We start from the raw sequence: 21,879 nt of genomic DNA on the forward strand, positions 1-21,879 counted from the left end.
TGGCTTCTGAGTGAAGGTCACATGAGTTGCTTTTTTGGTTGGACACCCAATACTTCCGCGCATCCGAGTGAATATATAAGGGGCAATTGTTTTTTGACCTTGAGCGAACGGGAAACCTTTGAAGGCATTCACGGAATGAAAGGGTGGAAAAAAATAGCAATTGATAAGGTTATGTTTTAGAAAGTTTGTCAGGGACATGCAATATCAGTCCTCGAATATTCTTCTATGCGAATACATTGGTGTCTGACTTGCACAATAAGAATGGAGGTAGTAAATATTATGTAAGTTTACTTTTGCCTTCTCGACAGCTAACCGCACTTTATTTTTACATTACTGAAAATCTAATTGTGCCAATATAAGTGACGTATTATCTTTCTGCGCTGATACATTTTTCCGGTAATATTGCAGAGTGCACAGATCCCGCATTTGTAGACTATGACTACACTCATCCTTTTTTAGCATTCATATTTTTATTTGAAAAGTTATGTGTGCCCAAATAGCTTTGTGTACAAGTTTGCACGTTATTTTGCTTTTGTTTGAAATCACGAGCCGTAATATTTTTTTTATTGTCCATTCATTTTGCTTTCATAACTGCATTATCGTCTTCCTGTGTAGTTGGAATTTTTATTTTCTCTTACGGTGCATGCAGAATCTCGGCGTTTGTAGCCTGTTAGTATAGTTACTCATGGTCATTAGTAACATTTCGGTAAAATGTCATGTTTCACCACTTACATTTGTCTATTACTTTGCAAATTTTATGTGCCTTTTTTGCAATTTTTTGGTAGAGGTTGGTTATTGATACGTATTTTCTGTTACGTTTCCTGCCCAGGTACATCTTGCCGTATTGTCCGTGCCACAGATTCCAGATGCCGAGTGAAGGCTTTTTCGGCCGGCAAATACAACTGCTCGTGAGCAGTTGCCTGTCTAACAATTATGTGGAATGACACCCTAATCCCGGTTTGTCCGTACGCTGAACTCGCTATTCGGAGCAAAATGACATCATTTATGGTGCTGTGGCCTGAAGGTCATGGCGCCTTCTTGTAAATTACTGTGTAAACAAAGTGGCTGCTTCAACCAAGAACCCAACATTTTTGTACGGGAAAAAAACAACGTGTTCCTCTTCATTACATTTGCAATGTCGCCCTAAGAACCATTGTTATCATTGCATAGAAAATGGGATTACTCTGATGGTCTCTGACAGTTTGTTGTTAAATAAAACTACTTTCCGAACTCTGCACGGCCCCGGATTCCCCTTTCATCTCTAAAACACAAGACATCCAGTCCACCCTCTCGTCATCTCCTCCTCCTCCAACTTCTCTCTCTGCTACCTCCGGCCCCCCTGCAGCTGCCTCTCCTCCCTATTTCTCTTCCTTTCCTCGGTTCTCCCCCAACGAGATTTCTAGACAACTGCGATCTATGAAAGTCTCGTCAAAACAGGTTCTCCCCTGTTCATCCAAAACCATCAAGGACCATATCGACACCCTCTCTCTTGCCCAGGCCGACTTCTGCAATCACTCCTTCGCCACTGGAGCCTCCCCCTCCCTTCTGAAGCACTCTCTTGTGCACACTCTTCTCAGGAAACCCTCAGCCGACCCCTCCTGCCTGGCTAACTATCACCCAATCTCTATCACTCCTTTCCTGGGAAAACTCCTGGAAAAGCAGGCCATCTCCCTGTTTAATCATCACACTGATTCTGTTGGTTGGCTCCATGACCATCTGTCTGGCTTCAGAGAAGTCAGAAGTATGGAAACTGCTCTCCTGAACATCCGTGAACACCTGCTCGCCAACATTGATTCTCATCTCCACTCCGGTCTCATCCTACTCTATCTCTTGTGCCTTACGGTCAACCATGCCATCCTGCTCAACCGTCTCCGTGGTAACCTGGGTATCCCTGATCAGGCTCTGGCCTTCTAACTTCTCAACCAATAACTGGCACCCCTTGCCCAACGCATTTCTGCTCTCTGCTCCAACTTCCAGTGCAATGCGGATGACACCCAACTCTTTTTCTGGCTGCCTTCTGCCACCTCTTCTCCCTCTCTCATCTCGGTCTGTAATCCAGGAGTGGTATGCTGCCAACCACGACGCCAGTAAGACGGAGATCCTCCTCATTGGCACTCCTGCACATTTCATTCCGGTCACACTATGGCACACTATGGCCGGCCTCCCTTGGCCCTCTCCCTGCTCGGCTAAGAACCACAGGGTCATCTTCGACTACATTCTTTCCTTTTCTCCACACATCTGACGGCTCTAAGAAGTCCAACTGCACCTCCTCAGAGGTATCCTCAGGGTCAGTTGCTTCACCAAGCAACAAGGTAGCAGTAGATCTTTTTCTTCAGCTGGGGCCTCCCTCGGGAAAGGCCCCCCTGAAACTTGAGGAGAACCATCTTTGGTTCTGGAAGCACCTCAAGACCTTCAGCTTTGTTTGCGCCCTACCTCTTTCTCTTGCCTGCTGATCTGTCTGATGCTGAACTGGGCACCTGACTAACCACCGATTTCAGACCCAGACCCTGCCCTGCCTGCTGCATACCCGCACTGCCTCCTGGCAACCCCTGCACTTGGTGGTCTGTATCTACATCCCTACAGCGATCCTACCTGCACTTATTGACACCTGTTGTCTGCGCTTAACTTCAAGCACTTTCCACTTGCTGGCCGCACTACCTGTTTTTGTTCGATCACTTGTTCAGCACTCCACTCCTCCCCTTCCCCTTGCACTTGCACTTGCACTTTTCCCCTTCCCTCAAGCATTCTCAATGTCACTTGGCCTAGAAAGATCACTGTTTTTGTCCTACCTTGTACCCCTCCCTTGCCTCGTAGAGCCTTGAAACACTTGTGTATAGGAGCGTACTGCCGACCACATGGAGCGGCCAACACAGTCAGCAATGTCCAGGGCTGTTTGCAAGGACTGCTTGGCAGTTTCTATCCCATCCTCCACCAGCTGTATAAATGTGTCCCGCACATGAACTTCCAGGACATATTCTACTGCATGCTCTACAGCCTTACTCAAACCGTAGGAAAACTTAGCGAAACCGCAATCTACGTTTGTGGCCTTAAGAGCCATGCTGCTGTAGGTAAAAATCTTGGCCAAAGCGTCCATCCTTTTCCCTTCCCCGTCTGTATGGAGATTTGACGCGGATGCCACCCGGCCTGGAGGACATAGTGGCAGCCTGAACTACCAGCCCTTCCGGGGAAGGGTTTGCTGAGAGGAAGGAAGGGCCCCCTCTTGCTGAACTGTACTTTGGTACACAAGGGTGCGCAGGGAGGTGCAAAGTGCGTGGCTTCTGCCAGATGGAAGCCAAAGGGTCACTTATGGCCTGATTAAACGGCATGTTGTTTTTAACAGCCGGGCCCTCATCGAGGATGTCCGTAAAGTCATACCATTGATGGGGAATGGCGGAGGACTTTTTTACATTTTATTTTTTAAATGTTTTTATTAAGTTTTTAAACAAACAATACAAACCAAACTTGCAGTGCATAAATTATCATTTCGATTACAGTTCATATGATTATATTCACTGCTCCCCATGTCCCACCCCCCGTTACGAGACCACTTCCTCTAATGCTCTGTGCCCGCGTCTTGCGACCGAGCGTTCCCTTCCATTAGTTCCGTAGGGTCTAGCATTGACCCAAATAATTCTGCTATTAAAAATGCCCATGCCTTCAGGGTCTCCGTCTCCTCCTCCCCCTCTACATTGCTAGCTTCCTGCCATACCATAGTTTGAATGGCGGATGACTTGAGGCAGAGTGTGTCAACCACTTTCTCTACTAATGTCCAAAATCTGACATGAGAAGGAGTGTAGGGTTGTTTTTGTTGCATCTCAAGGTATGGAGATGTGTCCAGCCACTCGCATTTTGAAGGCCCTGAGAAAGTGCCATCACGTTGTCTCTGTCCTCGAAATAGTCGACACCGCCGAATCCCACAAAGAAGGGGTCGACCTATTCCCATTCTTCGGCTTCATCGGTATTGAAAATCGACCGCATGGAGTCTAAAAAGCCAGTCTGCAACAGCGGTTGAAAGGCGTTGACGTCACTGGTCGACGTCGAGGGATTATCCTTCAGATCCATAGGCCTGGATGCCGAAACCCAGGGTTTAGCTTGCCGTGGAGCCCTAGAGGAATCAGCACTGATCGCTCCGACGTGCGCAGTGCGGGCGGCTTCTAGAGGGCAATTTTCTGGCCTCGTGGGGCATGGAGCTTGAAAGCTCAGTCGGCGCTGAAGGTATCGACTTATTGGCAAGCATGGGGTCGGCGGAACCGATCGCCACTTTTGCTGCGGAGGCCTGCTGGTCGGGTGTGGGAGCCGTGCCGACAGCCGCTTGTTGAGGAAACATGTCAAGATATTTCTTTGTTAAACGAATCCCACTCTTCCTGAGTAGTGGGTCCCTTACAGGTCTTTACTCGTTCCGAGGAAGAATCTGATTCCCACTGATGGTAGTGTCGCTTCTTCTTTGTGTAAGAGGATGAGGAATGGCTTCTGGAGTGGGACCTCTTTCTTGCTTTCTTGCGGTGCCGGCCCTTGTCTTGACGAGTGGGCTCCTCAGCATCGGCCCCAGATGACCGCACGAGAGACCGCGCAGGAGAATTCAGCGATCGTCCACCCAGGGCCAGCTTACCGGCTCTGTCTCGCAGGGACTTGGGTTGCATTTTGGCGCAAGACGCGCAGGCCTCCGTGCCGTGAGTGGAACCACGACACAACATACGTCGTGCAGGTCTGTCACCAACATTTTGGCCTTGCAATCAGAGCACCGCTTGAACCCTGATATCCGGTCCGACGACATAGTTGAGGTAAATACAAGTTAGTGAAAACGTTGAGGAAAACTTGAGTAGATTCTCGATGCAGCGTGTGAGTGCACAGGAAAAAGGAACTGAGGCATGGGCGTAGTGACTTAGTATATGTATGGCACCTGATGTCGCTTCTGGAGCAGACTATCCACCACCGTGCAAGAAGGATCAACAGCCAAGTCGAATTCCACTACGCACCGTGTGGAAAACATTTCCAAGCAACAGAGCTGGACAAAGATAAATATCAAGATGAGGAATCTACGGGAGAAAAGCAATCCACTGAATTAGTGCCTTTTAACAAGTACCCAGCTCCCTTCCCCAGCTTCATATACACACTTGTCTCTAGTAATTACCCCAAAGCTGTATTGCCACTCTTCCAGCCTTGGATTACCTTGTCACCCTTGTATAAGAAAACTCTGGGTTTACAACAACTTCAGCATCTTTAAAACAATGGTGTTCAGGTCTTAATTGAGTGGGTTTCCCTTTAACAGAGTTTGATCTACTGGCTTGGGTAATATTTATTCTTCATTTAACTTCTGCAACAGATGCTACATAGGTATTCAGTATGTTACAAGGAGTCAGTTTCTCTGTGGAAACGAAATTAGGTACACGCAATTTCGTTTTGAGAATGAACTACCACTTTAAAGATGTGGGTTCCCTCTTTTCGGTCAGCGTTATGATTCAAAAGAAATTGAGAAACAGTTTCATATGCACGACCTCTTGATGTCAAATGGGCTTGTAACGTTGCGGCAAAGTCAGCTTCCACTTCACAAGAGTTACCAGCAGCTTTCTCCTCTAATAGGAGACACGTGACCGGTCGGCAACAATTTACAGTTAACAATGGGATAAAGAGGCTCTCTCTTCATGCAGGTACTTTAGCTTCGATATAAGTGTGAGATACAATTCCCTTGTTAAAATATCTTCCCACTTCTGCAAACAACTTACTCTCTCTCACTTGCATGCAAGTATAATTTACGCTGGCTACAGTTACCAGCAAAGTATTCCGAATTATTTGGAATAAAGAGCTTCCTTCTACAGCTCCTCAATCACAGCGGCCTGCTCCAGCTTCTTTCTATTGCTCCTTCCTGCTGCAGACTTTTAAGACCCTCATGTGAGCTAATTGGCTTCAGGTACAGGCCCGTAGGACTAATTGCCTGACCTTTATTTTATTTCCATTTGTATAGTGCACTTGCAGCCCAGATGCATCGAGGCGCCTTTACAAGAGATTTGTAAGAATTTAGAATTAGTGGTGACTTATGACATGGTGGTCTCTTAAATACCGGTACATTGATAGTGGGTGACTTCAAATGCAGATACAAGAGTTACATACATCAATAGGGTTTACATTGCATATTTAGTTTTAAATTAATTATGTATCGCAGTCCTTATTAAAAGAAAAAATAGCGGACTCATACAGTTTAAACGAAAAGCTTGGTTTTGATTGCTTTGCTGAAAGGTTGGAGGGACTCTATCTTTCTTAGGTGTGTGGGAAGGGCATTACAGTGGTGGGCGGCCATCGTGGGAAAGCTGGCGCCACCGGAGGATTTGATAGATTTGAGCAGCGCTATGACTTCTGTCTCGGTCATGTCCTTAAAGTCAAAAGGTGCGTCAGGGTTGGAAATGGTTTCAGAAGGCCCAGTACAGTGTAGGTTGGTTATGAGGTGGTTGAAGGCTTTTTGATGTCCCCGGATTTTAGCTTGCAGGGTATTCAGTTTGTCTAGCATGGCGGACTGAATGTTATTACACCAGCTTTCATCTTTGAGTAGAGTGGGATGGATGTTTTCTCCAGCTCTCTGAAAATGGTGAATATTTCTCTAAATCCTGATTTGGCATCATTGATCCTTGCGTTGAATGATGAGGCTTTGGCATGGATTATGTTACCTTTATACGTTTTGGAGATGGCTTTGAAGGCAATCCTAGTGGCTTCTGAAGGGTTAGCTTTCCAGGCGGAGAGTACCAGCCTTTTTTTGGAGCGTAGGACAAGCAGCGCCATAGAAAACCATGCGTTGGAATGTTTTACTTTTTTGGCTTTCTTAAGAGAAAGGGGTGCAATGGCATCCACTGCCTGGCTGACAATGTGTTTGAAAGTACTAGCCAGGATTTCGGGGTTGTTGGAGAAGGGAGCCTGCAAGGCGGGCACCGTTAGGAAGGGTGCAATATTCTCTGCTGTCAATTGACGTGAGCTTCTCGCTAGCACCTCCAGGCAAGGTGTGACCTGCTTAGAGGCACCTTTTTTGGTAATGAGGTTGAATTGAATATAGTGGTGGTCAGACCAGGGGATGGGATAATTGGCGGTTATTTGGATGGTGCAGTTATGCTGACTGATCCAGTCCAAAGTGCACCCTTTGACGTGTGTTGTTGCATGAATCGTTTGGGAGAAGCCCAATGTGGAGAGGGCTTCATTTAGTGTGGGGGCATGGGAGTCCTTGGGGTCATTGAGGCCTAGATTCAAGTCGCCCAGGAGCAGGACTTGGGAGGTCTTTTTTTAATGTTGTCTGACATGGAGTGCATGAGAGTCTCCTCGAAGTCCTCAATAGGACCTGGGGGTCGATAAACAATATGCATGGAAATTGTGCAGTTGTATGAGATATTAACTTTGAGGTAGTCACAGTTGTTGCTATGTTGCCCTTGGGCTTCTCTGATGTCAAAGGCTTCCCTTGCGATAAGGGCGATGCCCCCACCTGTCCGGTGGGTTCGGTCTTTCCTAAATATCGTTTAACCTGTAGGGATGGCTAGTGAGTGCAGGACCTGATCCTTCAGTAAGACAGGTTTCTGTGATTATCAGGAGGTCAAGGTTGTCTTTAAAATGAGGTCATTTATATCGAGGGCGTGGGCAGGGACCGAGCGTGCATCAATCAGTGCACAGATGAGCGTGTGGGTAGGACGGAAAGTGGTTGTAGATGGTATCAAGGGTACAGCAGTAGGTGCGGACATGGTTGGCGTTACAGTAACAGTGGCCGATAGTGGCAGTGGTACAAGTGGTGCAGCAGGCATGGAGGAAATTACATTGTTAACACTGGCAGATGGTGAGCAAGGTACAACATGGGGCGCAGGCATGGAGGGCATTACCATTGACATAATCAGCAGGGGGGGTGCGCAGGGAGGCATGTACAAGGTAGCAGGCGAGTGCACTCAAGTGGCATCAATTGACTGGGAGGGCATGCAGGCTTTAGGCTGTGCCTGCAAAGATGGTCGAAAGCTCAATGGTAGTGCCAGGACAGGATTGAAGGAAGCGGAAGAACCGGAACCTTGGGTGCGATTGCTGCAAGTGTCAGTGGGGCTGATACGGCAGTCCTTAAGCCGCAGATGATCCTTAGAGGTAACAGGTGCAGAGGGGAATAATGGGGCCGTACCCCGTGAAGAGTCGGCAGATGAGGCAGCTGCGATGCAAGGGGTAGCTATAGGTGCAGGGGGCGTGCGGGAGGCGTCAGTAATGGCCAGTGTAGGCAGCCTTTGGTTACGGCTTGTGCAAGTCGAGTATGAGAGGGTGAGGGGTTTGAGAGAACACGTCTGGAGTCGCTTGTTTCTAGTGCTGCATTGGGGGAGGCAGAGGGGGGCGGGTGGCGAGGAGTGGGTTGCAGGCTCTCTACCCCGGTGAACAGAGTCAAGTAGGGTAACATCCTAATGACGGGTGGTCATTAGGCTTACCTGGAGACGACCAGGCCTCCTCCAACTCCATTTAAGCCAGGAGGGGAGGGGCTGGCAGGCTGTGGAAGCAAATAGGAGGCCTGGGCTGCGGTGGTGTCGTTGGCAGGCATTTTCCCGGGCTCCAGCTTGTTGCTGGTTGCCATGGGAGCCTGAGCGGCTAACGTGCGGCTGGCGCTCCTGGCCTCACACGTGGACTGCAATGGTGGCAGGCAGGGGCTGGGGGTCATCTCCTCGCTGTTTTCATGGCGCAATCTCAGCAAAATCTCGGCAAATGCAAGCTCCTTCGCAGCGGCGCTGCAGAGAGGGGAGGACTTTTCCCTTGGCCTTCTCCCGGCGGCTACCTTGCCAAAAGCTATTAGGCCAGCCTGCCTGACCTTGGCTCCTAGATAATAATTTAGCATTTATATAGCACTACGAACCGTCAGGTATCTGAGCGCTGCTCATTACCCACGGTGTGTGGTGCTCATTTATCGACCTCGGAAGAATGAAAGGCTGGGTTTAGGCTCTGCACAGATGTCAAAGCGAACGCTGTGCTATCGCCTCTTCAGCCCTCTTCGTCACAGTCCCTGAGGGATTTGGGACATGCAGTCTTCCTCAGAGAAATGTAGGTTTCTTACTTCTTTAAAAGGTTTAAGGATGATTTTTACTCCCTTGATGTTATCAAAAGAGGAGTTATAGGGCTTAACCTTTTAGGAGACAGATGGGACAGGAAAAGTCACATGTTCACTGTTACTTTTTGTATACTTTTGGCATTGTTGAGGATATGGGGACCTAGGGGTGTAAAAGATTGGTTCAACACTATATTGAATCACTTCTTTATAATGTACCTTTCCATCCTTAGAAGGAGGTTGGCAATAAGCCAATTCCTTCTCTAAATCTGTGGTAAGAGTATTCCTCTCCAAGGAGAAATACTGACTCACTCTGCGAAATCTCCCCACCGCCCTGGGCCTTGTCTCCACCCACGTGATCCTTCCGCAGTACACCACACCCAGGATTGGGATCAGGAAGCGTTTGCCCTCTCGTGTCCACTTTGGAGGATACATAAGGCAGGGTTTTAGTGGAGGATCTGCAGGATTCTCCACAGCAGAACAGCAAAGCTTTTGGAGAGGTAGCCCACGAGAGAGCTGCTTAGTCCACCGGGCAGTTGAGAGACACTTCCACAGGCTCACAAGGGCAGGATCCTAGAGAAGACAACAAGACTATTTGGGTCCCACTATTCCAAGGGCTAAAGCAACACTCAGGGTCTTTGCAGATCAGGTAGTCAAACAGGGCTTCGCCGGGACTGGCACAGGAAGGCATGCTGGGCCTCTTTCTAAGTCCTCTTTATTCAGATCTTCAGTCAGCTATTCTTCTAGGAGAGATTCTTGGCTCCAATGTTGATCTGAAGAGATGGCTGCAGCCTGGAAGCAAGTCCACCGCCACCAATAGTAAGGATCTGCACCATTCAAACAGCCAGTAGTTTTTCAATCGAGAACTATTGGTTTCACTCATGTCCCACACCCATGCAGCTTTCCCGGGCAAGTGTATGACCTTATATGGGATTTCCTGACATATGAAGGCTAAACAACAATATGGCTAAAGAGCAAGTAAAAATCTTGTGGCGTGGCCATTTCAGGGCACTAGCCACATTTAGTGGCCATACGTGGTAAACGTGAATGTGCACACCAGAAATAACCCAAACATTGTAAAAATATAATTGCTGCCACCAGCCTGTCGTTAGGCACATTTAAAAGTAACCAAAAATCCCAAGTTTAAAAAGATAGGGTGATACAAAAGTATCCCCATTGCACTATATGGTAAAATGATTAAACATTAAAAAGTTACAAAAGTGTAAAGGTCAAAAGGTAAACAGTTTCCCAGTACTGATAAGCCTGAAGAACTGATCAATTTCCCTATAACAAAATTCACAAAAGGCCAGGCAAGTGAAGCTGAAATGTTCACTTCCCTGTAAAAAGTCACGTCAGGTTAAAAAGTAAAAGCAAAAGGTTTGGGGGCGTCTATACAACTATGGAGTGAAAGTTGCCAAAATAGAAATCTTTCTTAATAATGGAGAAAGCCATTTTTCACGTAGGACAGTTGCTACAGGCCTAGCCACATGATAAAGAGGGCGGGGGGGGGGGAGAGATGGGACAATATGGTGCACCTTTGGAGTCCTACTGCTTTAGGTGTCATAAAGACTAAGGGAGAGGACCAAAACAAAGATTTGACCACCCGGGGAGGCAAAAGGACATTCTAAACCAAAGAATAAAACAAAAATTGCAGCAGACCACATCAGGTCAAATGACTATCCACCCAAGGTGCCTCATTGCTGAGAATACCCAGACTTTTTGTCTCTGCCCCCTTCTCAACCGTTGTCATCTCTGAATACATAAGCAACTGTCTCACTGACATCCACCACTGGATGGTTCACGTTGCCTAATGAGTAACTCATGCAAAAGGGAGGACATCTTCTCCTAGCCTCAAAAACAACCCCTATCCCCTTCACACATTTAATTTACCCGCAACTTACCCATCCCATTGTACACGGCTCACAACCTTGGAGCCCACTTTGATAGGGACATGAAATTTGAAATCCCTCAAGTTCATCACAGCTACTCGGAACTGCCACTACAGCTAGGCAATGATCTTTACCATGGAGCTCAGTAAACTGATCTACTGCATGAGTCTACTCCGTTTATCTCTCTAATCCTTCGCTCTGCTCGCTGTAACTTTTCTAAATTACAATTTAGGCCAGCTCAGTACAAGATCTGCAGGGCTTGCAGAATATGTTAGATAAAACGTTTAGAACCATCAGGCCTTACATATTTAAACATTTGATAGTATGCATTACAATACTGCTTGTGTTGAAGTGTTTTTGCAAGAGTGTCTCAAGGAGAACATGGCACAATAAAGGTTCACAAAATGTAAAACAATCATTTACCTCTTTCTTTCCTGCTTCAGACTTTGTCTTTTCCTTGGAGCCAGATGTGGGCATTTCTTTTGTGTGGCCATCAGGAATGTAAATTAGGAGACAGGGAGATTCTTTGCAGCTGTGGGGGCTGTAAAATGGAATATATGTTTGGCTTATTTGAAGGCATAGGAAACACTTTGTTGCACCAAACGAAAGATGTAAGAGCACACACACGCACCCATTGCCTTCTACACTAATTATAGGTTTACTGTAACATATGTCCATCATTTGTGGGTCAGGTATGTGCAAAGCCCCAGGTTCACTACTCTGATCTAAGCAAGATTGCAGAACTTCCCAAACGTCCTCAATCCACATAGGGTAACTATGGCCAAGCAGTCAATGCAGACTTCTTCAGAAGGGATGTGGGAGTGAAATAAATATTAGTTAAAATAAACATCTACACAAGGTTACAATCATAAGTTACTCACCGTAGTGACCAACTTACTCCCAAGTCCATAGTCCCCTTGCCTCCATGCTGTATGGGCGTCCCTTGCTAGGGATGCGAGACAGAACCGGTCACCAGAAAAATCATCTATCACCTTCAAATAAAGATGCGCACAGGGGCGCGGCCCAGGAAGCATGCGCTTCCCCTGACTCTGTCCACCCGTCTCACTCCTCAGTCCCCCTTGACGTGTCGATAATATTAACATTGCCTAATGACACCAGTTGGGGGAGGATGGTGGGACGTATGGAGGAAAGGGGACTATGGACTAGGAGTACGTTAGTTACTACAGTGAGTAACTTATAATTACTCCAAAGTCCCGTCCCCTTTCCTCCATACTGTATGGGTGATTACAACTGAATGTAGCCCCAGTGTGGAGAGCTGGCCCTCTTAAGAAAACAATTTCCTTACCACTGCCTGACCAAATGCCGCGTCCGACCTGGAGACGGCATCCAAAGGGTATTGCTTGCAGAAGGCTGAGGGAGTAGCCCATGTAGCCCCCCTTGCTGATAACCTGCCACGGGACGTGCCTTTGGAAAGCAACAACCATGGCTTTAGCTCTGATGGTGTGGGCATGCATATTTGCTGGGAGAGGCTTCTGCTGCCCCTCATGCACCTCCTTGATGGCCGTAACCATCCACCTTGCTATGGAAGCCTTGGTGGCCTGACAGCCAGGTTTTGACCCCCCGAAGGTGACAAACAGGGTGTCTGATTTGCCAAAGCTCTTGATCCTGTCCAGATAGTATTTTAGCACGCACCTGACATCCAGACAGTGCAATACCATCGGAGTGTCATCCTTCAGGTCCGCGAAGAAAGTTGGTAACACTATCTCCTCATTTAAGTGAAAAGAGAAACAACCGTAGGTAAGAAAGTGGGGTGTGTTCTGAGCACCAACTTGTCTCTATGAAATATAGTATAAGGCTCTGAAGCCACGAGCGCCTGGATCTCACTGATACGGCGTGCCAAGGTAAAGTCCACCAGGAGGGCCGTCTTAATGGTGACTAGCCTGATGTCCGTGGACGTCATAGGCTTGAATGGTTTATGCGCCAGGGTGCCAAAGACCACCACGTTGAGGTCCCACACCGCGTGTGGTTTTTTGATAGGCGGATACAGCCTGGTCAGGCCCGCCAAGTGCCTTTTAACCACCGGATTCGAGGATGACAATACCTCCTCTTCCGAATTCCTGTAGGCTCCAATGGCCACTAGATACATGCGGCCGTGTCCCTTTGCACCCCTGAGTGTGCGAGGTGCGCCGAGAAGGATAACACGTCGTTCAACGTGCAAGTCAACGGATCCACCTCCTTTGATAAAACCTGGTCCACTTGCTTTTGTACTGGCTCCTGGTAGAGTCGCTCCCAGCCCCTTGTATAATGTCCAGTCCTGTGACAGGTACAGATACTTCAGTGTGACCTCTTCAAGAACCACGCTGCAAGGACTAACTTCTGGGGGGGTGAGGTGGATGACTGTGCCTCCCTGCAAGGAGAGTAGGTGTGTTGGATCCAGCGGAAGGTGCACCAGGGCCTGATCCGAAGGCTAAGTAGTTCCAAAAATCATGGCCTTGCTGGCCACCACAGCGCCATCAGGATGATCCAGAAGTCCCGCGCCTCCCTGATCCTGCAGATTACCCTGTGCACCAGGGGAATGGGAGGTAAGGCCTACACGTTCATGTTGTCCCACTGGATCTGCATCACGCATAGAGCCTCTGCCCTGCACCCACCAGGACGCAAACTGAGGGCCCCTCCTGTTGGCACAGGTGGCGAAGAGATCCACCTGCGGATGACCCCACTAGTTGAAGATCCCCTGAAGGACCTGTTAGTTCAACTGCCACTCAGAGGTTGCAGTCTTCTGATGGTCAGACTGGTGCATTCTGGTCCGTTGTCAATCAGTTGGAGGGTGATGCAAGTAGCATGCTTTGCAATTTGGCATTAGAAAGGGGCTGGACGGAACATTTGTCTGCGGTCTTTGCGAAGCCGAAAGGGTCCACACACTTTTCTGTGATAAAGTCCGAGTCGAATCTTCCTTTTGACGGACATGCTTTAGTGGACCTAATTTTGAGTGGGTCAAACTCCAAGGCAGCGGGCCCAAATGGGCCAATTTACCAGGTTTTGAGAAGCCATCTATCATTTTGGGCAAAAATACTCTGCTGGTTGTTTGGCAATTCAAACATTTCCACAGTCCAGGAAATTCGGCAATCATTATACCACTGTTCAAGAGGGGCGACCGGGCAGTGCCAGTGAATTACCGTCCGATTGCCCTCCTGGATATTGAAAGTAAAATCTTTATGAGAGTCCTATTGGGCGAAGTGGCAATATGGGTGAAGAAAGAAGATCCTCTCCAAATACCAGACAGGGTTTAGAAAGGGTTTGTCAACAGCCCTAAATGGAATAGAATTAAATAAAATGAGTGAAAACATCAGATAAAAAGGAAGGACAGGCACTTTTCGGGGCCAGGGTGGATTTTTCTAAAGCTTTCGGCCAGGTCGACAGGAATCACCTCTGGGTAAAACTAAGTATGTGGGGGTATCCCAGAGGGGTTGGGGTGGATGCTGGTTGAGCTTCACAGGAATACCTCAGTTAGAGTCTGCCTGTATGACGAAAGGAATCGGTCTGAATCTATTAATATAGAGAAGGAAGTCCAGCAGGGCTGCTTAGGAGCACCCCTTTTCTTTAATTTATATCTGGCAGATATAGGGGAATTCCTGTTACCATCGGCATTGGCAAGCCTGATGATTAATGGTTCTAGGGTGCATTCGCTTGCTTACGCTGATGTGGTTCTGTTAGACTGCACATCGGTGGGGCTCCAGAGCCTTCTGAACAGACTTGAATGCTATGCCAGAGAGAACAGGCTTGCTATATAAACCCTACCAAATCAAGGATAATGGTCTTCAGACACAGGCAACAAAAAAAAAATCTAGATGGGAGGGCATCGCATAGCAAGAGTAGAAGATCTGATCTATTTGGGGTATAAAATCTACACGTCCCCAGCCAACTGCAAAGTGGAACATGATATTCAAACCAAGATCATGCAAATCATCCCTCAGAAGAAAAAAGATTCGAGAGAAATACTGTACATTTTCGATCCTGCCCCAAATTAAATATTACCAGGTGAAGGTGATGCCAATAGTTCTATACGGGCTAGAGGCGAAAGCACAGCTATGGTATGCATATCGGCAGAGATGGGAGGGTCTCTTGTGGAAAAAAGTTCTTAGCCTTCCAGCCAGACTCCCAATATGCGGTCTTAGATTCGAACTGGGCCTGCGATCACTAAAGGTCCGAGCAGGTTGGAAGTTAGCCTCTCTATATCGTCTGATTATGACGGCTCAGGATGGGACACTATGCAGATATTAGATCACATATGGAGAATAGATCCAATGCTGTCAAAGTTGGGGGTCTGGGTTGTGGAAGGATTAACAAAAGCAGATACAGACCTTCAAATATTAATAGAGAACCCAGTGAAAGAAAAAAAGGTCCCAGGACACAATGGACTGGATTCTCACAATAGAGAGTCTATGTTTAAAGTTTGATACAAACACCTTCCTGTCTGCAGACAAAAAAAGTGGGACACTTATCAAAATACTTAGTGAAATTCCCGGACTGGAAAATCAGGAAAAAAGTCCTCAGATTACAGCTAAATATTGCCCAGACTGGGGAAGTGCTATGAAAAAGAGGAACGAATGAACAAGCTAAGCACCTTCTAATGCACTGCGAGGGAACTTGGAATGTAAGGTCTCTGCTCTTTGCTAGATATGGAGTAGAATCAGCAAGCTATATGCCGGACATGTTTTGGCATAGGTTAATCTCAGGTCAATCTCATGCACTTTCAATCGCAGTTGTGCAGGTGTTGGACAAATTCAATATAATATTCTAAAAGAAGTTAGCTCTCACAAACTCAGTATAGAGCAGCCTCTGGCAGATCGGTTGGCATTTAGAGAAGTTTATCTACTGCTCCGAGTGCCCCCAATACATCACTTAATCTGCTATTTTTGGTTGGTAACTCCAAATTGTCCCTAAAGCTTCGGCCCTAATACTTTTTGCTTTTTAATATTCCGTATCCATTTTGACATTGCATTTGGAACACTGTTACTTAACTCTATATTCTTTTTTATGCTCTTTATTTTTTTTTAAATTATTTGTGGAATAACTGTTTCTATAGATTGTCATGATTTTGTGTATTTGTAAAAGGTTACATTTTAACCAAATACAATAAAAATAAAACAGATCATGGAAAGTAACACCCTATGGTATGCTTTAAGAAGGACAATACATTTCAAGGTAGGTAAACCCTATTGGTAAGCTTTTACACTCATTCAGTTAAGAATAATAAAACAGTACCAATACTTATTACTTTTCAGAAGGGAGGCGGGGGGAAACACCATTCAGAGTTAGTTTTATACTTTTACATGCGACTGCTTAAATGGTAGTGGCTTGCACCCACAATTGTTACAGGAAAATGACAGTAATGACAGTTCCACTGTTTAACTAGTAGTGGCTTGAACTAGCAATTGTTAGTTACAACACTGATAAATAAGTACTTTTATACTTGTTACAATTTCCAGACACAATCCTTATGATCAAAGTCTTTCCCTAGTCTATAGCATCAGTTTTCTCAGAGGCAGAAGGTCTAGGCCTAGTGGTCTAGGTGCAGCTGTAGGAAAGTCAGGATAGGGTTCGGTTGCAGGAATGTCAAGTCCAGAGGCTATCTTCTTTACCAAGTAAGTATTAGCTTCAGAGTTAGTTAAGTGTTCAGGGACTTCAAATAAGGTTCCCTATATGCGTTCCAGCATTAGGCCTGGGCAAGTTGCATGGGCAAACTCCCAACCACACAAATCATCTACTTAGCCTCACAGGTTGCACGCCAGAATAAAGTATTACCCAAGCCCACGCAGTACGTTAGGAGAAAAGGAGAGCTTCTGGGTGGATGCCTTCAGGATGATGCAGCAGCACAGGACCCAGTCCCTAGATTCTTGGTCTGGAGACGAAAGAACTGGACTCTGCTTGGGAACTTGCAGCTGCAGACGTCAGAGGAGGCTTCCAGCATAGGTTTCTTCATGGATTCTCGCAGCTCTGTGGATTTGGTGTCTTTTTACAGCAGCCAGATGAAGAATGAATATTGCCATTCTGATTCTCTTCGCAAATCTGGTCCTACACTCTGGTGAGGGGATTTCAAGGATTCGAATTGTGTCCCTGGAGATCCAGCAGGAGTCCACCAGTTTCAGTGAGGTTCAGACTTCAGAAGGCCATGCACTGCACTCAGGCTCGAGGTCCCAGGGAATTGGCGGTTTGCAGCCCAGCAAGGTCACAGCATGTTGTGGGATGGCTCAAAATGCAGGTCCTCTTGAGACTAGTGGATCTCACCAGCCTCTGGGTAGGAGTCGTTGCCTTCAGGAGCCCCCAGGTCGATTGGAAGGAAGCGTTGCATCAGGCTCTGTTTACAACAAGGGTTCTCTGGTCGCTGGAAATCACTACAAATGTCTTTTCTTTACCTTCCTCTTCGGCTTCAGCTCCAGTGGTCAAATTGTCAGCAGCTTCCAGGTTCCCAGTATTTATTAGGAGCTACAGCACACCTTCTGAAAACTCTCTCTGCAGTTAACAAAGGGGCGGTCTGGCTGTCCAATCAGGACAGCCAGCCCCCCAATGGCACTTGGTTCCTTTCCGGCAAGGTGAAAGACAAAGGGCTGCAGACTTTAGGAATCCTCCGTCGCTTCCTGCCTTCTCAGACACTCTGGATCCTTGGCAGGGTAAGGATTCCTGTGGAAGACCAAACTTTCACTGAGGTCATTACCGCCTAGAGTGACAGGGGGAAGACCTCGGAAACAACAAGCAAATGAGAAATAGCAACAAATGACACCACCATTCTAGCAGAATGGTGGTCCTTCTGTGCGCTGCCTGTGTTTGTGGATTCCTGTGGCCTGCATTGCTCGGCTCTGTTCCTCTTCCTCGTCCCAGTGTTGTGGGAATAGGAATACTTCCAGAAAATAATGTATGAATGTTTGCAATGGGTTTTAAAGGCAAATTGGGTTTGGAGGAAGGGTAAGTGGAATTGTAAAACGTCTTTTGTAATTTCACATGGCCAGTTAGATTTTGAGAGTTGTCCTTTCAGCGTAACAAAATACTTTTACTACTCTCGATTGGGTGGGGGGGGGGGGAGAAGGAAGGTGTTACAATAGCATTCCTCTGACATCTGTCACCTTCTTGAGGAACTGAACCTTGACGTCCTCGGTCTCACTGAGACATGGTTCACGGCCAGCTCTGTCACCAGCTTTGACACACTCCTACCTGACGGTTACAAGATCCTCTCCGTGCCCAGGCCCAACCCTGCAGGGGGGGGGGTGTTGCCCTTATCTTCCCTGAGTGGATTCCTGCCACTGTCACTCCTACGCAGAACTACTCCTCTTTTGAATGTCTTGTCTGCCGACTCTCTCTCTCTCTCCTAGCCATTCCCTTACCGTGGCTACTATCTATCGGCCACCTGGTCAAATTTCCTTCTTCCTCTGAGTGGGCTGACCTCTACTCCTCACTCCTGTCCTCTACCACTCAACTCCTCCTTCTTGGTGACTTCAGCATCCACCTGGATGCCTCCTGTCCCCCGACTGGACTCTTTCGTGACCTCTGCGACTCTCTCTCACTCTCTATTCTCCCGTCTGGGCCTACTCATTCTGCAGGGCACACTCTTGATGCTCTGATCTCTTCTGACCTTCCCCTCTCCGTCCCTCTCTCTACTCCTCTCTCCTGGAGTGATCACTTTCTCCTATCCTCCCACCTCACCCTCCCTACCCCACAGGCAAAGCCACCCTCATCACTGCCACCCACCTTCTCGGTCATCCGACCCATGACGCGCGTGTCAGTTGAGGCTTTCGCTGCCACCTTCTCGCCCCCCCCCTTCGGCTGACTCCCACCCTGACACAGCCCTCTCCATGCTCCACTCTGCTATATCTGATACTCTTGATATCCTTGCCCCTGTCATGAGAATCCGCCTGAAGCCCAAAGCCAAATGTAACTCCTGGTATGACTCGGATCTCGTCACCCTAAAACACAAGTGCAGGGTGGCAGAGAGGAAATGGCGTGCTTCATGTTCATCCTCTGACAAACTGGCCTGCCGCCTGCTCCAAAGGCAATACCGTCTCTCCGTTCTCACCAAGAAGAGAGCCCTTATCCAAGCCCGCATCTCTGCGGCATCTAACAACTCGGCTGAACTCTTTAAAATCTGCAAGGAGCTTGCCAACCCTGCTGCAGGCTCTACCTCTCCTGTCCCCTCCCAGGCCCTCTGCACTGCACTGGCCTCTCACTTCATCTGTAAAACTCAGGACATCCTGTCCTCACTCTCCTCCCATCACCTCCCTCCTCTCTTCCCGGCTCTTCCTCTTGCCCTACTACAGCCACCCCGCCTCCCTCCTTCTCTGCCTTTCCCCTTTTTTCTGCTGACGAGGTTTCCAGACAAGTCCGATCTATGAAAGTCTCGTCAAAACAGGTTCATCCCTGTTCCTCCAAAACTATCAAGGACCACATTGATTCCCTGGCTCCTGCCCTGGCTGACTTTTGCAACCACTCCTTCGCCTCTGGAGTTTTCCCATCCCCCCTCAAGCACTCCCTTGTGCACCCTCTTCTCAAGAAACCCTCTTCCGACCCCTCCTGCCCGACTAACTATCGCCCAATCTCCATCACTCCCTTCCTGGGCAAGCTCCTGGAGAAACTGGCCATTTCCCACCTTATCCTCCATGCTGAATCTGTTGGTAGTCTTCATGACCATCAATCTGGCTTCAGAGCGGCCAGAATCACGGAAACTGCTCTCCTGAACATCCGTGAGGACCTGCTCTTGAACCCCGACTCCAACACTCCGTGTATTCTCATTCTGCTCGATCTCTCTTCTGCCTTTGACACTGTCAACCATGCCATCCTGCTCAACCGTCTCCGTGATAACCTGGGTATCACTGGTCAGGCTCTGGCGTGGCTGACCTCTTTCCTTTCCAATCGACCCTCCCATGTCAAACTTGGGTCCTTCCTCTCTGACATCTTTTTCTCCACCTGTGGTGTTCCCCAGGGATCTAATCTCTCTCCCTGGCTGTTTAACCAGTATCTGGCACTCCTTGCCCACCGCATCGCCGGCCTCTGCCCCAACTTTCAGTGCTATGCGGACGATACCCAGCTCATTTTCAGGCTACCCTCGGCCTCCTACTCTCCTTCCCTCATCTCCGACTGTCTGTCTGCTATCCAGGAATGGTGTGCCGCCAATGACCTCTGCCTTAATGCCAGTAAGACTCAGATTCTACTCATCGGCACACCCACTCCCACCTTCCCTGCAGCTCTCTGGCCAGCCTCTCTTGGCCCTCTTCCTGCTCCTACCTGCAAGGCAAAAAACCTCGGGGTCATCTTCGACTCCACACTCTCCTTCTCTCCTCATATATCTGACGTCTCTAAGAAGTCACACTACCAGCTGCACCTCCTCAGAGGTATTCTTCCCTTCCTCTCCTTCCCCCAGAAGCTCACTGTCTCCCGAGCCCTGGTTCTCTCGAAGCTGGACTTCTGTAACAGCCTCCATCTAAATCTGCCTGCCTCCACTCTCCGCCCTCTGCAACTCATCCAGAACAGAACTGCAAGACTTGTCCTTGGCCCCAAGCCCAGGGACCGTATCTCTCCAGGACTGAAATCTCTACATTGGCTCCCAGTGGCTGCGAGGATTAAGTTCAAAACCCTCTGCATTGTCCACAAGGCCTTCTGGGGCCTGGGGCCTAAATACCTCCAACTCTCTCTTCCTAAATATCTTCCTTCCCGAGCCCTTCGCTCATCCGTCTCCAACTCCCTCAGGGTCCGCCGCTTCTCGAAGCAACGAGCTGGGGGTAGATCTCTCTCCGCGGCAGGGGCCTCCCTCTGGAACAGCCTTCCTGCCTCCCTGAAACTTGAGGAGAACCATCTCCGGTTCCGGAAGCACCTCAAAACCTTCCTCTTTGCTTCTGCTTTCTCTCTACCTCTCCCCTGCTAAATTCTTCACTGAAACTGCACTGAATCTGCAACTGGGCCACCCTCACCGACCTCGGTCCTGGGCTCAGCCACTCTCCACTTGCACTGCCTCCCTGGCAACCCCTGCACTGTGGGACTGTCTCTGTGTCCCTACAGCCCCCCCATCCCAGCACTTGTCTGCACTTACCTTGCACTTGCCACCAGCTGGCCCTATTTATTTATTTTTTTATTCTACTTACTTTGTATTGCACTTCCCCCCTCCCCTTCCCCTTGCACTTTTTCCCCTTCCCCCTACCCCTGCACTTGCGCGGTCTGAATGACACCTGGCCTAGTAGGATCGTTGTCTGTCTTCCCCTTGGTCCCCCCTCCCTGCCTCGTCGTGCCTTGAAACACTTGTGTATAGGCGCGTTACAAATGCCATATCATATCATACCAGAGGCAGATTTGACAGCCTGCAAGTAATTAGACTAAAATGTCACTAAGTCAAATCCACTGCCATCAGCCACTGAAGTAAACTTTCAATTATAATAAAAATGTTAATAGGTAAGGAAGAAAGTGGGTACACTGTATCTCCCACCCCCCCCCCAAGAACTCCACATAAGGTGGGGTTTGCTGGTTCACTTAAATCAATGGAGGGGAATCACACTTTACTTCTTGGGAACAGTAGTTCACCCAATAAATAATATCATTAAAAGGAAGCCTGCATTTAAAATAATGTGTGCTGCCATATTACATTAGTCAGTCCAACGTTATTATAGAAAACTATATCTCCAATCATACACTATAGAGAGACATAAAAAGGTCACGCGCAAATAGTAAAGGACTAAGTCAGAGGGGAAAAACATTCCCACTCAACTAGGAAGAAGGTAAAATACAAGACTAAGCAAAAGGTTATGGGGTTGACACACCTCGGGAATATTTATCATAAAAATGAAAGTCTCATCAAACACTGAACACACTGGAAAATGAATCTAAAAAAGGTAGCATTATCACACAACACTTTGATACAAATGTATACAAGCATCATAGGTTCAAATATACATCAGATAATTTAATCAGCATAGCAGATTAGCATTTTAGATGCAGTAAATGATTGGAACCAGATCG

General features: G+C 47.8%; 1 protein-coding gene across 2 annotated transcripts in view; it reads right to left on the minus strand.

Annotated features, from left to right (window-relative positions):
* The window catches only part of EPRS1 (glutamyl-prolyl-tRNA synthetase 1), a 1,308,133-nt gene that overhangs the window by 722,062 nt on the left and 564,192 nt on the right, over positions 1–21,879 (minus strand). For both annotated transcript variants that reach the window (XM_069608586.1, XM_069608585.1), the window contains one exon: positions 11,347–11,464. In XM_069608586.1, the coding sequence (XP_069464687.1) occupies positions 11,347–11,464 (118 nt within the window). The remainder of the gene's footprint in view (positions 1–11,346; positions 11,465–21,879) is intronic.

This window comes from Ambystoma mexicanum, chromosome 4q (genome assembly GCF_040938575.1).
Source record: "Ambystoma mexicanum isolate Mex_15411 chromosome 4q, UKY_AmexF1_1, whole genome shotgun sequence".
Classification (NCBI taxonomy): Eukaryota; Metazoa; Chordata; class Amphibia; order Caudata; family Ambystomatidae; genus Ambystoma; species Ambystoma mexicanum.